This window comes from Trachypithecus francoisi, unplaced genomic scaffold (assembly GCF_009764315.1).
Source record: "Trachypithecus francoisi isolate TF-2019V2 unplaced genomic scaffold, Tfra_2.0 Lachesis_group8, whole genome shotgun sequence".
In the NCBI taxonomy this organism is placed as follows: Eukaryota; Metazoa; Chordata; class Mammalia; order Primates; family Cercopithecidae; genus Trachypithecus; species Trachypithecus francoisi.
This window is the reverse complement of record NW_022681473.1, coordinates 105,729,675-105,745,583: the sequence shown is the minus strand read 5'-3', so window position 1 is coordinate 105,745,583 and position 15,909 is coordinate 105,729,675. Positions and strand designations below refer to the sequence as shown.

Below are 15,909 nucleotides of genomic sequence, written 5' to 3'. Positions count from 1 at the left end.
ATCACTAGAGTTGGCTGCACCACATAAGCTATTCCCAAAGCACACAGAATGAGCCACATGATGAAACGGAGTTTTCTATGTAGTGAGCTGATGCCTAAAAGGCATCTGAGGAGATCAACAGCCAGTTTCATCTTAGTTTCTTATTCCATGACCAAGAAATGAGTTGGAGGACGGAGGGAGTTAATTTGTGTGTTAGAGAGGCAAGGGCAACCCCACAGCTTGCAAAAAAACAAAAATAGGTGCATTTTATTTAAACAATGGAACAAACATCAGAGAGCATCCCCTGCAAAGCCCCCACCCAAGAGCCAGCTGATGGAAGCAGGACTGCAGGACGCTCTGCCACAACAGCAGCATCTCCAACTGCACAAGACCCCTTGCTGCCAGGGCTGGGCACCAGCCTAGCCCCTTGCCTGCCTGCCTGAGGCAGCCTTGGAATCAGGGCAGGGGTGGCACAGGTAGAAAAGAGAGATGGAAACAATGCCCATGAATATATCCAACATGTCCTAGGAGGAAAAAAACCGTCATGAGGACCAGAAGCCATCCCAATCTTTTTTTGGCCTTCCAGAGAAGTTATGTTGAGACCTGAGACTCCAGCTGAAATGGCTCCCTGAGGAGCCCCAGGGAGCAGGAGGGGTGCTCCTGAAGACAGCCCCTGAGGAAAACACAGTGCCTGCAGAGGGACAGCCCCCAGCACCCTCTGGCAGGGCTCTGGACAGCTGAGCCCAATCCTGAGAGAGTCAAAAAGAGTGCTCGGAATGCTCAAGAAAAAAAGGCATTTTTTTAAATAAATAAATATTAATAATAATATTTATCTTAATTAATAAAAATTAAGAAAGAAAAGACAGACAAAAAAGAAAGGGTCTGATCTGACGCTGAGGTATTGGAGATAGATGTGGGCTCAGAGAAACCAGGTCTGAGGGTACACACATGCTGGGGGCCTCTGTCCTGATGAACTAAGAACCATAGGCACAACCTTCTTGGGAGCCCCGAGCAGTGTGCTGCAAGGCCAAGGAAACAAGCAGCTCCAAAGGGACTCCCTGAGCCTCCAAAGGCAGCTCCTCTAACACCTCCCTTCCTCCCACAGCGCTCCCGGCCCTGATGCCCGCAGCCACCGCACACCATCAGCGTGCCGTGTCAGTGACAGCAGCTCGTTACAAGTCTACACATTTTAGCCCGAGACAGGTTATGTAGTCACAGAATGTGTGGCTTTACTGTTCCACTCAATCCCCCGGTCCCTGGTGGCTCCTGCAAATCGAAGGGGGCAGAAGGGTGCTTCCTCAGATGGAAGCAGGCAGGCAGCTCCTCAGGCACTTGGTCTGGGTGGAGGAGAGGCTGAGCTGCCCCAAGCCCCTGCTCAGGGCCTCAGAAGCGATACACCTTCACTCTGTTGTGCTCATCGAGGCCCAGCTGCAGGAGGCTCAAAGTAGCTGTTGGCTTGGGTGTTGAAGAGAAGAGAGGTCTGGCCACAAGGTGAAGGAAAACTGCAGTCACTGGGCATAGCCAGGCAGGGGCCATGAAAGGGTCAAAGGCTGAACAGGATCCTCCTCAGCCCTTTAGGGCACAAGCCTGAGCCCCATGGCCCAGCCCAGTTTGGGAACCAAGTAAAAGGATACAACTTGGGGTCATTCTTGACACGTTCCAGCCACCTCCGGTTGGCCTCAATTATGCCCTGAAAGGTGGTGCTGCCTGCCTCAGGGACTTGGGAATGGGAGTGCTGCAGGAGCTGGAGCTGCTCACTGGGAAGGAAGAGGAGAGCATGGGGGAGGGGAGAGAGGCGGCGTGGAAGTGCCAGAGGATGTGCAGAGGCCATCAGATCTGTCACCTCCTCCCTCTTCCTCTCAGCTAGCAGAGCAGCTTCTCGGAGGTTCCTAGCAATTCAAAGCTTCAAAACATCTGCACCCCCCCCTAGAACAGTTCCCAAACGGGAAGGCGGTGGATACCCTCTGCCCCCTTGCTGGGTGCTAATGATATGAGGCTCTGGGCTCCCACATCTGCCTGCTCCCGCCAATCTCATCAGCAAAGTGCTCCCCTCTGTCAACTCAATCCTTGGCCAGCGTCAGCTCTCAAGTTGGCCAAAGGGTTGGTGGGGGGTACGCATTGTTAGGGGCCTGAGGGAGGGAGAGGGGTTTATATTTGGCAAGGAACAAGATGAATGGAAAATTAATAACAGGTTTAAATAATTGCCCGTCTGTCTCCTCCACAGGGTGTCCCTCTCACTCCAGATGTTGCTCAGCAGGACTTGGGGAAGAAGGGAGCCACAGGAAGCAAACAAGAGCTCAAGGGCAAAGACAAAGGCCAGACTCCAGGGCTGGAGGAGCTAGAGGGAGGGGCAGGGGCAGGGTCCTACCAGGGGCTGACTCCTCCCCACGGGGGCCAGAGGGCAGCTTCCTCAGGGGGTTGGCTGGGTAAGCCCAGCCCTTCCCCACTGGGACCTTGGCGGTATGGACTTGACTTCCCTCTGGTTGCGGACGGGCGCCTCAGACCCAGGCAAGTGGGGACAGCTCTGTGGACTAGAGGCCTGCCTGACTTCTTGGGGTGAGACCAGGAGGCCTGCTCCCCTCAGAGGTCCACCCGCCCAGGGAGGCGCAGGGAGCAGCTATGACGTTCCACCCCAACCAGCCCCCAGGGAGGCTCACCTGGCAGACACGTAACCCAGCCTGCTCTCCAGCGGGGCAGGGCTGTTGCTGAGCAGCGGGATGCCAGCTGGAAGAGCGTAGGGACAGGGCTCAGAAATGGGCAGTGGTCACCACCCTGCTCACCAGTGCCTCTTGCCTCCCCAGAATAAACAATAAAAGGAAAAGTTTCAGTGGCTGGAGGCCAGAGACAGGTGAGAGACAGGAATGGTCCTATTTATTTTATTTTTAAAACTTAATCTACTTTTCAATTTGGGTTAGGGCAGAAAGAAGATATTTTGTTTTCCCTCAAATGCCTGTGTTTAATGGCTTTTCATAATCCTCAGCAGGGCTGAGACCCGGGGAGGCCACCTGGCTCAGAAGCAAGAATGAGCCACACAGCCAAGAGGTTCCAAGCAGAATCCTGGAGTCACAGAGACATGGGGTCACAACTGAGTTTGTTATTCTCTCACTGGGTACCCTGGAGCATACTACTTAACCGCTCTGAAACTCAGTTTCCTCATCTGTAAAATGGGGATAAATCATTACTACCTCAGAGAATAGAAATGAAAATATATATATATAAACTGCTTGGCCCATAATGCATTGCACAAGATGGTAGCTATTAAGATAATGACAACAATGACCTTTTAGGTTCTGAGCTCCAAAATCCATAAGAAAGGCCCCAGTCAGCCAGGCTCCATCTAAACCATCCTGACCCACAGAACTCCTGGCTGCAGGGCCACCTGCAATGTCTCCTTCCCCAGGGACCCACAGGTAGAGTCAATGGACCAATGGACTATGGCAACGTTAGAGGAGGAGAGGTGTGGCAAAGGGATGCAAAAGAGGAAGAGGAAAAAAGGAGCAGGAGAAAGAGGGTAGAACAAAAGGAAGGAAGAGGAGGAGGAGGAGGAGGAGGAGGGTGGGAAGGCTCCGCCCAGAGTGGGGCTTACATGGAAAATACTTGCGCCATTTCTCCAACAGGAAGTCGTCCACTGTTTGAGCCACAGAGGAGGGGAGCCTGGGCCCCTGCCCTGAATCCCAGGCCCACTGGGTGGACGTGGGTGTAGCAGATGATAAGGCTGAGAACCTGGCCAGGGAGCCGTAGTAGGTGGGGGTGGGGGTGCTTTTGGAGGCCCGGGGAGGGAGCTGGGCTGGCGTGGAGGCGAGGAGCGGCGGCGGCGACTGAGGGTTGAGGCTGTCCAGGATGCTGAGGACGCTGCTCAGCTGGCTGCTGATTTGCCGGAGGGAGTGGCTCAGCCCATGGATCTTGCGGGAGGTGAGACCTGGGGTTGAGTCAACTGAAAGAAAAGAGGTGGGTGGTGGGAAGGGACTCAAGCTCAGGACCCTGGACCATTCCCAGACACAGCTGTCATGCAGCAACCTACTGGTCACCCCTCCCTGCTTCTCCAAACAGCCCCTTAGCCTTATGAGGGGGTCAGGGATGGCAGGGCTTCTGTGTTCCAGACAGTGCAGGTGAGAAGCTGGGAAACAGGTTTCCAGGGTAAGGCCCTGGGTGACGGGCCCAGGACCTCATAGAGAAGGAAGGGGAGAGGGCCCTTCTGTCACATACAGGCCAGAGCAGCCGAGAGAGAAGAGCCTCCCCAAGGAGGCCCTGGAAGAGAAAGGGCCACCAGCAGGGCCGGCGGTCACACTGTAGAGTGCTCTGCAGCATTCAGAAGGCTTCCCTGACCTTTCAGCCCCATGTGCTGGCAAACCTGGATGGTCTGATTCCTTCCCAGCATTGACTGAGCACCTAGTCCAGACACCAGCTCACAGAGGCCTCCCTCTGCAGGGAAGGGGGTTCTTCCTCTGTTCCTCAAGTTCCTCCCATTCCATGGATACCATGGTCCTCACCCTGCATCTCCCCCACTCACTCCTCTGCTGCCACCACCACTCACAGTGAGGCAGGGAATGAGATTCGGAACTTTCACTGCTCAGGCTGTCCACGTCACTGAGGTCGAAGGTGACCGCCTTCTTGGTGGGGGATCCTCCCAGAGTGCCCTCATCTGAGGCCTGCAGGGTAGAGTTAGCAGTTATGACGGACCTCTCCCACATGCTTTCTAGCCTTCTTCTTTCCTTTCTAGGAAACAGCTAGGTCACTGAGCTAGGTTCTTCTGTGTGTTTTGTCTTTAAGCTGGTTTTCTTACACAAATCTATGAAACATGGCCATCTCCATTTGTTCTCCTAGCAATTTTGCTGCTACAAATTCAAGGCAGTATGTAGGCTGTTGCCCTTGCGATGTGTGGGAACTGAGGACTTGGCGAGTAGACTCGTCTGGGGCCCAGAGTTCCACCAGGCACCCTGGGCAAAGCAAATCACACAGGGCTGCCTCACAGCAGGGTGGGAGGGAAGCAAGGCTCAGCATATGTCCCAAAAGCCTGAGACATAGACAACAGTGCCATCAGGCCCACACAGACCCCCACCACCCTTCCCAATAAGCTCTCCCTTTAGTGTTACTCCACCTAAGCCTCCCCTGCGCTATATCTAAACCTCAGACACCCAGGAGAAAGTCCACAAGGTCACAGGCCAGGCAGGAAAACCTATCATGTGTGTCCATTCCTGACGCCCTGGTCATACCTCTCCTTAGGGACCAGGGTAGGGTAAGGGCTCGGCCCTCTTCTCAGGCACCTTTAGCAAGAGGGTCCAGGTGTATTCAGGCCCATTCAGCACAGGTATCCAAACCCACAGGTGTCTTCAACAAACTCAGAACTGAAGCCACTGCCACCTTCATCAGCCAGTAGACAAGCCTACTGCCCAATCCTGGGCCCTAGAGGCCCAGCTCCCCCTGATGCAGGACCAAAGAACTCAACCCAATCCCAAGAACAGAAGAGGAAGGCCAGGTCCCACTGGCCATGGGGCTGCACCTCTTCCCAAAGAGAGGACTCCAGCTGATTCAGTTTCTCCTCTTTCTTCTTCAGGAGGCTGTGGCCTTTCCGCATGGCCGACTTCATCTCATCCAGGTGCCTAGTCTCCTGTAGCCAAGGAGAAAACAGAGGAGAAATGACTACCTACACAGACGCTGGAGTCCCAACCCTGCCATTTGCTGACTGGGTGATCTTGAACAAATTACTATAGTCTGCTTTCTCATCTGGAAAAGAGAACTACGACTTTTCATAGGGTCGTGAGAATTACATGAGAAAGAGTATGTGACTATGTTGCATGTTTAACACCATGCCCACACCTTAAAAACTCTCAAATGGTTACTGTTAACCAAATGGTCATCATTTATTATGGTTATTGTTTTTAGAGATGAGGTCTCACCATCACCCAGGCTGGAGTGCAGTGGTCTGATCACAGCTGATTGCAGCCTCAACCTCCTGGGCTCAGGTAATCCTCCCACCTCAGCCTCCCAAGTAGCTGGGACTACAGATGTGTGCCACCACACCTGGTTTTTTTTTTTTTTTTTTTTTTTTTTTTTTTTTTTTGTAGAGACAGAGTTTTGCAATGTTGGCCAGGCTGGTCTCAAAATTAAGTGATCCTCCAGCCTCCCAAAGCACTGGGATTACAGGCATGAGCCACCACATCAGCTGCAAATGGTTATTATCACTGCTCCAATGATCATTACTCTCATCACCACCACCACCATGGTTGAGAGGGGTTAAGCAGGGCAATGACAGGGCCGCAGGCAGCATGTCTATAACCCTGGGAAGCTGTCCTTCCGTCTGTTCCAGCCTCAGGCTCTCTGCGGACCCCAAGCCAGTCCTAGGAGCCACTGGGGCCTGAGCCCTTTGACCAGTTCTGAACACCATCACATTTCTTTTCTTTTTTTTTTTTAAATATCTGTCACCCATGCTGGAGTCCAGTGGCACAATCTCGGCTCACTGCAACCTCCACCTCCTCCCGGGTTCAAGCGATTCTCCTGCCTCAACCTCCTGAGTAGCTGGGATTACAGGCATGCATCTCCACACCCAGCTAATTTTTTTATTTTTAGTAGAGACAGGGTTTCACCATGTTGGTCAGGCTGGTCTCGAACTCCTGACCTCAAGTGATTCACCCACCTCGGCCTCCCAAATGGCTAGGATTACAGGCATGAGCCACCGCGCCCGGCTGAGCACCATCAGATTTCTAAGGGCCCAGGTGATCCAAGAGAGCTCACCCTACCAGGACCCTCAACTGGTCAAAGATCTGTGATCCCAACTAATAATAATGAAGTATCTGCTTTCTCATTGCAAATTAGGCTATCAGAGAAGCAGGGCGGGTAACTAACTCAAAGCCTTTTGCTAAGAGTGTTCAAAAGATGTTCATGTACGAACGAAGTCTTTAGTGTGACAGAATGGAAAGGCAAAGCACTGGGTTTGGAAGTACTAAACATTAGTCATACTCTTCACCAGGAAAATGGGACTATTACTACTGCCTTGCACATTATAAAGGGTTATTGATATGGTTTGGCTCTATGTCTCCACACAAATCTCATCTAGAATTGTACTCCCACAATTCCCATGTGTTGTGGGAGGGACCTGGTGGGAGATAATCTGAATCATGGGGGCCATTCCCGCCATACTGTTCTCATGATAGTGAGTAAGTCTCAAGAGATCTGATGCGTTTATCGGGGGGTTCTGCTTTTGCTTCTTCCTCATTTTTACTTGCCACCACCATGTGAGAAGTGCCTTTTGCCTCCCACCATGATTTTGAGGCTTCCCCAGAATCATTTCCCCAGTGGAACTGTAAGTTCAATTAAACCTCTTTTTCTTCCCAGTTTCAGATATGTCTTTATCTACAGCATGAAAACGAACTAATACAGTAAGTTGGTACCAGGAGTGGGGTGTTGCTGAAAAGACACCCAAAAATGTGGAGGCGACTTTGGAAATGGGTAACAGGCAGAGGCTGGAACAGTTTGGAGGGCTCAGAAGAAGACGGGAAAATGTGGGAAAGTTTGGAACCTCCTACAGACTTGTTGAAAGGCTTTCACAAAAATGCTGATAGTGATATGAACAATAAGGTCCAGGCTGAGGTGGTCTCAGATGGAGATGAGGAACTTGTTGGGAACTAGAGCAAAGGTGACTCTTGTTATGTTTTAGCAAAGAGACTGGCAGCATTTTGCCCCAGCCCTAGAGATCTGTGGAACTTTGAACTTGAGAGAGATGATTTAGTGTCTCTGACGGAAGAAATTTCTAAGCAGCAAAGCATTCAAAAGGTGACTTGTGTGCTGTTAAAAGCATTTCATTTTAAAAGAGAAACAGAGTATAAAAGTGCAGAAAATTTGCAGCCTGATGATGCAGTAGAAAAGAAACACCCTGGAGTGGCTGGCAAGATGGCCAAACACGGACAGCTCCAGTCTGCAGCTCCCAGCGAGATCAATGCAGAAGGCAGGTGATTTCTGCATTTCCAACTGAAGTACCCAGCTCATCTCATTGGGGCTGGTTAGACAGTGGGTGCAGCCCATGGAGGGCCAGCCAAAACAAGGTGGGCGTTGCCTTACCCCGGAAGACAAGGGGTCAGGGAACTCCCTCCCCTAGCCAAGGGAAGACACAAGGGACTGTGCCTTGAGGGACGGTGCATTCCGGCCCAGATACTATGCTTTTCCCACGGTCTTCACAACCCTCAGACCAGGAGATTCCCTCAGGAATCTCCACCACCAGGGCGCTAGGTTTCAAGCACAAAAGTGGGCGGCCATTTGGGCAGACATCGAGCTAGCTGCAGGAGTTTTTTCATACACCAGTGGCACCTGGAATGCCAGTGAGACACAACCATTCACTCCTCTGGAAACGGGGCTAAAGTCAGGGAGCCAAGTGGTCTAGTTCCAGATCCCACCCCCACAGAGCCCAGCAAGCTAAGATCCACTGGCTTGAAATTCATGCTGCTAGCACAGCAGTCTGAAGTCGACCTGGGATGCTCGGGCTTGGTGGGGGAGGGGTGTCCGCCATTGCTGAGGCTTGAGTAGGCGGTTTTCCCCTCACAGTGTAAACAAAGCCACCAGGAAGTTGGAACTGGACTGAGTCCACCACAGTTCCAGAAAACTGCTGTAGCCAGACTGCCTCTCTAGATTCCTCCTCTCTGGGCAGGCATCTCTGAAAGAAAGGCAGCAGCCCTAAGCAGGGGCTTATAGATCAAACTCCCACCTCCCTGGGACAGAGTACATGGAGGAAGGGACAGCTGTGGGTGCAGCTTCAGCAGACTTAAATGTTCCTTTCTGCTGGCTCTGAAGAGAGCAGCAGATCTCCCAGCACAGTACTTGAGCCCTGCTAAGAGACAGACTGCCTCCTCAAGTGGGTCCCTGACCCCCATGCCTCCTGGCTGGGAGACATAGCCTAGCAGGGGTCAACAGACACCTCATACAGGAGAGCTCCAGCTGGCATCTGGTGGGTGCCCCTCTGGGACAAAGCTTCCAGAGGAAGGAAAAGGCAGCCATCTTTGCTGTTCTGCAGCCTCCACTGGTGATATCCAAGCAAACAGGGTCTAGAGTGGACCTCCAGCAAACTCCAGCAGACTTGCAGCAGAGTGGTCTGTTAGAAGGAAAACTAACAGACAGAAAGGAATAGCATCAACATCAACAAAAAAGACATCCACACAAAAACCCCATCTGAAGGTCACCAATATCAAAGACCAAAGGTAGATAAATCCATGAAGATGAGGAAAAACCAGCACAAAAAGGCTGAAAATTCCAAAAACCAGAATGTCTCTTCTCCTCCAAAGGATCACAACTCCTCACCAGCAAGGGAACAAAACTGGACGGAGAACGAGTTTGACGAACTGACAGAAGTAGGCTTCAGAAGGTGGGTAATAACAAACTCCTCTGAACTAAAGGTGCATGTTCTAACTCAATGTAAGGAAGCTAAGAATATTGTAAAAAGGTTAGAGGAATTGCTAACTAGAATAACCAGTTTAGAGAAGAACACAAATGACCTGATGGAGCTGCAAAACAAGCACGAGAACTTCGTGAGGCATACACAAGTACAAATAACTAAATTGATCAAGCAGAAGAAAGGATATGAGAGATTGAACGTCAACTTAATGAAATAAAGCGTGAAGACAAGATTAGAGAAAAAAGAATGAAAAGGAACGAACAGGCTGGGCAAGGTGGCTCACGCCTGTAATCCCAGCACTTTGGGAGGCCCAGACGGGCGGATCACGGGGTCAGGAGATCAAGCTCCGCCCCCCAGGTTCACGCCATTCTCCTGCCTCAGACTCCCGAGTAGCTGGGACTACAGGCACCCGCCACCATGCCCGGCTAATTTTTTGTATTTTTAGTAGAGACGGGATTTCACCGTGTTAGCCAGGATGGTCTTAATGTCCTGATCTCATGATACGCCTGCCTCAGCCTCCCAAAGTACTGGGATTACAGGCGTGAGCCACTGCACCTGGCCTCAACATTCTTAAAAGAATTTCAGGCCGGGCGCGGTGGCTCACGCCTGTAATCCCAGCACTTTGGGAGGCCGAGACGGGCAGATCACGAGGTCAGGAGATCAAGACCATCCTGGCTAACACGGTGAAACCCCGTCTCTACTAAAAATACAAAAACTAGCCGGGTGAGGTGGCGGGCGCCTGTAGTCCCAGCTACTCGGGAGGCTGAGGCAGGAGAATGGCGTAAACCCGGGAGGCGGAGCTTGCAGTGAGCTGAGATCTGGCCACTGCACTCCAGTCCGGGCGACAGAGCGAGAATCCACCTCAAAAAAAAAAAAAAAAAAAAAAAAAAGAATTTCAACCCAGAATTTCATATCCAGCCAAACTAAGCTTCATAAGCAAAGGAGAAATAAAACCCATACAGACAAGCAAATGCTGAGAGATTTTGTCACCACCAGGCCTACCTTACAAGAGCTCCTGAAGGAAGCACTAAAAATGGAAAGGAACAACCAGTACCAGCCACTGCAAAAACATACCAAATTGTAAAGACCATCGATACTATGAAGAAACTGCATCAACTAATGGGCAAAATAAGCAGGTAGCATCATAGTGACAGGATCAAATTCACACATAACAATATTAACCTTGAATGTAAACAGGCTAAATGCCCCAATTAAAATACACAGACTGGCAAACTGGGTAAACAGTCAAGACCCACCCAGTGTGCTGTATTCAGGAGACCCACCTCATGTGCAAAGACACACATTCGCTCAAAATAAAGGGATGGAGGAATATTTACCACGCAAATGGAAAGCAAAAAAAGGCAGGGGTTGCAATCCTAGTCTCTGATAAAACAGACTTTAAACCAACAAAGATAAAAAAAGACAAAGAGGGCCGGGCGCGGTGGCTCAAGCCTGTAATCCCAGCACTTTGGGAGGCCGAGATGGGCGGATCACAAGGTCAGGAGATCGAGACCATCCTGGCTAACTTGGTGAAACCCCATCTCTACTAAAAATGCAAAAAAATTAGCCGGGCGTGGTGGCGAGCACTTGTAGTCCCAGCTACTTGGGAGGCTGAGGCAGGAGAATGGCGTGAACCCGGGAGGCAGAGCTTGCAGTGAGCCGAGATCGCGCCACTGCACTCCAGCCTGGGTGACTGAGCGAGACTCCGTCTCAAAAAAAAAAAAAAAAAAGACCAAGAGGGGCATTACATAATGGTAAAGGGAGAAGAGCTAACTATCCTAACTATATATGCACCCAGGAGAACCCAGATGCATAAAGCAAGTTTACAGATCTACAAAGAGACTTAGACTCCCACACCCCACTGTCAATATTAGACAGATCAACACGAGACAGAAAATTAACAAGGATACTCAGGACTTGAACTCAGCTCCAGACCAAGTGGACCTAATAGACATCCACAGAACTCTCCACTCCAAATCAACAGAATATACATTCTTCTCAGCACCACATAGCACTTATTCTAAAACTGACCACATAATTGGAAGTAAAACACTCCTCAGCAAATGCAAAAGAACTGAAATCAAAACAAACAGTCTCTCAGACCACAGTGCAATCAATTAGAACTCAAGAATAAGAAACTCACTCAAGGCTGGGTGTGGTGGCTCATGGCTGTAATCCCAACACTTTGGGAGGCCAAGCCAGGAGGATTACAAGGTCAGGAGCTCAAGACCAGCCTGACAAACATGGTGAAACCCCGTCTCTACTAAAAATACAAAAATTAACTGGGCATGGTGGCACACACCTGTAATCCCAGCTACTCAGGAGGCTGAGGCAGGAGCATCGCTTGAATCCGGGAGGTGGAGTTTGCAGTGAGCCCAGATTGTGCCACTGCACTCCAGCCTGGGTGACAGAACAAGACTCTGTCTCAAAAAAAAAAAAAAGAAGTAAGTTATTTGAAACCAATGAGAACAAACACACAACGTACCAGAATCTCTGGGACACAGCTAAAGCGGTGTTTAGAGGGAAATTTATAGCACTAAATGCCCACAGGAGAAAGCAGGAAAGATCTAAAATCGACACCCCAACACCACAATTAAAAGAACTAGAGAAGCAAGAGCAAACAAATTCAAAAGTTAGCAGAAGACAAGAAATAACTAAGATCAGAGCAGAACTGAAGGAGATAGGGACACAAAAAATCCTTTAAAAAATTAATCAATCCAGGAGCTGGTTCTTTGAAAAGATTAACAAAATAGACCGCTATCCAGATTAATAAAGAAGAAAAGAGGGAATAATCAAATAGACACAATAAAAAATAATAAAGGGAATATCACCACTGATCCCACAGAAATACAAACTACCATCAGAGAATACTATACACACCTGTATGCAAATAAACTAGAAAATCTAGAAGAAATGGATAAATTCCTGGACACATGCCCTCCCAAGACTAAACCAGGAAGAAGCTGAATCCCTGAATAGACCAATAACAAGTTCTGAAATTGAGGCAGTAATTAAAAGCCTATCAATCAAAAAAAGCCCACCAATCAAAAAAAGGCCAGGACCAGACAGATTTAAAGTCAAATTCTACAAGAGGTACAAAGAGGAGCTGGTACCATTCCTTCTGAAACTACTCCAAACAATAGAAAAAGAAGGATTCCTCCCTAACTCATTTTATGAAGCCAGCATCATCCTAATACCAAAAACCTGGCAGAGACACAACAAAGAAAATTTCAGGCCAATATCCCTGATGAACATCGATGTGAAAATCCTCAATAAAATACCGAATCTAGCAGCACATCAAAAAGCTTATCCAACACGATCAAGTCGGCTTCATCCCTGGGATGCAAGGCTGGTTCAACATACGTACATCAATAAACATAATCTATCACACAAACAGAACCAACGACCAAAAACACATGATTATCTCAATAGATGCAGAAAAAGCCTTCGATAAAATTCACTCCTTCATGCTAAAAACTCTCAATAAACTAGGTACTGATGGAATGTATCTCAAAATAATAAGAGCTATTTATGACAAACCCACAGCCAATATAATACTGAATGGGAAAAAAACTGGAAGCATTCCTTTGAAAACTGGCACAAGATAAGGATGCCCTCTCTTACCACTCCTATTCAACACAGTATTGGAAGTTCTGGCCAGGGAAATCAGGGAAGAGAAAGAAATAAAGGGTATTCAAATAGGAAGAGATGAAGTCAAATGGTTTCTGTTTGCAAATGACATGACTGTATATTTAGAAAACCTCATCATCTCAGCCCAAAATCTCCTTAAGCTGATCAGCAACTTTGGCAAAGTCTCAGGATACAAAATCAATGTGCAAAAATCACAAGCATTCCTATACACCAATAATAGAGAAACAGAGAGCCAAATCATGAGTGAACTCCCATTCACAATTGCTACAAAGAGAATACCTAGGAATCCAACTTACAAGGGATGTGAAGGACCTCTTCAAGGAGAACTACAAACCACTTGTCAATGTTAAGAGAGGACAAAAACAAATTGAAAAACATTCCATGCTCATGGATACAAAGAATCAGTATCGTGAAAATGACCATACTGCCTAAAGTAATTTACAGATTCAATGCTATCTCCATCAAGCTACCATTGACCTTCTTCACGGAATTAGAAAAAACTACTTCAAATTTCATATGGAAACAAAAAAGAGCCTGTATAGCCAAGACAATCCTAAGCAAAAAGAACAAAGCTGGAGGCATCATGCTACCTGACTTCAAACTATACTACAAGGCTACAGTAACCAAAACAGCATGGTACTGGTACCAAAACAGATATATAGACCCATGGAACAGAACAGAGGTCTCAGAAATAGCGCCACACATCTACAACCATTTGATCTTTGACAAACCTGACAAAAACAAGAAATGGGGAAAGGATTCCCTATTTAATAAATGATGTTGTGAATACTGGCTAGCCATATGCAGAAAACAGAAACTGGATCCCTTCCTTACAACTTATACAAAAATTAACTCAAAATGGATTAAAGACTTAAATGTGGCCGGGCATGGTGGCTCAAGCCTGTAATCCCAGCACGTTGGGAGGCCGAGACGGGCGGATCACAAGGTCAGGAGATCGAGACCATCCTGGCGAACACGGTGAAACCCCGTCTCTACTAAAAATACAAAAAATAGCCGGGCGAGGTGGCGGGCGCCTGTAGTCCCAGCTACTCCAGAGGCTGAGGCAGGAGAATGGTGTGAACCCGGGAGGCGGAGCTTGCAGTGAGCTGAGATCCGGCCACTGCACTCCAGCCCGGGCTAGAGCGAGACTCCGTCTCAAAAAAAAAAAAAAAAAAAAAAAAAAAAAAGACTTAAATGTAAGACCTAAAACCATAAAAACTCTAGAAGAAAACCTAGGCAATACCATTCAGGACATAGGCATGGACAAAGACTTCATGACTAAACACCAAAAACAATGGCAACAATAGCCAAAATTGACAAATGGGATCTAATTAAACTAAAGAGCTTCTGCACAGCAAAATAAACCATCATCAGAGTGAACAGGCAACCTACAGAATGGGAGAAAATTTTTGCAATCTATCCATCTGACAAAGGGCTAATATCCAGAATTTACAAGGAACTTAAACAAATTTACAAGACAAAAAACAAACAACCTCATCAAAAAGTGGGCAAAGGAGATGAACAAACATTTCTCAAAAGAAGACATTTATGCAGCCAACAAACATATGAAAAAAAGCTCATCATCACTGGTCATTAGAGAACTGCAAATCAAAACCACAATGAGATACCATCTCACAACAGTTAGAATGGCGATCATCAAATAGGAAACAACAGATGCTGGAGAGAATGTGGAGAAATAGGAACACATTTGCACTGCAGGTGGAAGTATAAATTAATTCAACCATTGTGGAAGACAGTGTGGTGATTCCTCAAGGATCTAGAACCAGAAATACCATTTGACCCAGCAATCCCATTACTGGGTATATACCCAAAGGATTATAAATCATTCTGTTATAAAGTCACATGCACACGTATGTTTATTGCAGCACTGTTCACAATAGCAAAGACTTGGAACCAACCCAAATGCCCATCAATGACAGATTGGATAAAGAAAATGTGGCACATATACACCATGGAATACTATGCAGCCATAAAAAAGGATGAGTTCATGTCCTTTGTAGGGACATGGATGAAGCTGGAAACTATTATTCTCAGCAAACTAACACAGGAACAGAAAACCAAACACTGCATGTTCTCACTCATAAGTGGGAGTTGAACAATGAGAACACATGGACACAGGGAAGGAAACATCACACACTGGGGCCTGTGAGGGTGGGGGACTAGGGGAGGGATAACATTAGGAGAAATACCTAATGTAGATGACCGGTTGATGGGTGCAGCAAACCACCATGGCACGTGTATACCTATGTAACAAACCTGCATGTTCTGCACATGTATCCCAGAACTTAAAGTATAATTAAAAAAAAAAAAAAGAAAGAAAAGAAAAACCCATTTTTTGAGGAGAAATTCAAGCTAGCTGCAGAAATTTGCATATGTAACAAGAAGCAAAATGTTAATCCCCAAGACAATGGGGAAAATGTCTCCAGGACATGTCATAGGTCTTCATGGCAGCCCCTCCCATCACAGACCCAGAGGCCTAGGAGGAAAAAATGGTTTCGTGGGCCAGGCCCAGGGTGCCCATGCTGTGTGCAGCCTAGGGACTTGGTGCCCTGCATCCCAGCTGCTCCAGCCATTGCTAAAAGGGGGCAAGGTACAGCTTGGCCCATGATTTCAGAGGGTGCAAGCCCCATATCTCGGCAACTTCCACGTGGTGTTGAGCCTGCAGCTGCACAAAATTCAAAAACTGAGGTTTGGGAACCTCCGCCTAGACTTCAGAACATGTATGGAAACACCTGGATGCCCAGGCAAAAGTCTGCTACAGGGATGGGGCCCTCATGGAGAACTTCTGCTAGGGCAGTTCAGAAGGGAAATGTGGGGTCAGAGCCCCCACACAGAGTCCCTACTGAGGCACTGCCTAGTGGAGCTGTGAGAAGAGGGCC

General features: G+C 48.2%; 1 protein-coding gene across 15 annotated transcripts in view; it reads right to left on the bottom strand.

The window, feature by feature from the left end:
* Positions 1-219: 219 nt before the first annotated feature.
* Positions 220-15,909, bottom strand: part of CEP164 (centrosomal protein 164) — a 95,881-nt gene continuing 80,191 nt past the window's right edge. For 12 of the 15 annotated variants that reach the window (XM_033206841.1, XM_033206842.1, XM_033206850.1 and 9 more), the window contains 6 exons: positions 5,480-5,587; positions 4,514-4,628; positions 3,566-3,913; positions 2,637-2,703; positions 1,614-1,736; positions 220-1,459 (listed from right to left, as the gene is read on the bottom strand). In XM_033206841.1, coding sequence (XP_033062732.1) covers positions 1,363-1,459; positions 1,614-1,736; positions 2,637-2,703; positions 3,566-3,913; positions 4,514-4,628; positions 5,480-5,587 — 858 coding nt within the window. In that variant the 3' untranslated portion in view covers positions 220-1,362. Of the gene's footprint in view, positions 1,464-1,613; positions 1,737-2,636; positions 2,704-3,565; positions 3,914-4,513; positions 4,629-5,479; positions 5,588-15,909 lie in introns of all 15 variants that reach the window. The other 3 variants (XM_033206843.1, XM_033206851.1, XM_033206852.1) reach the window with 3 other exon arrangements.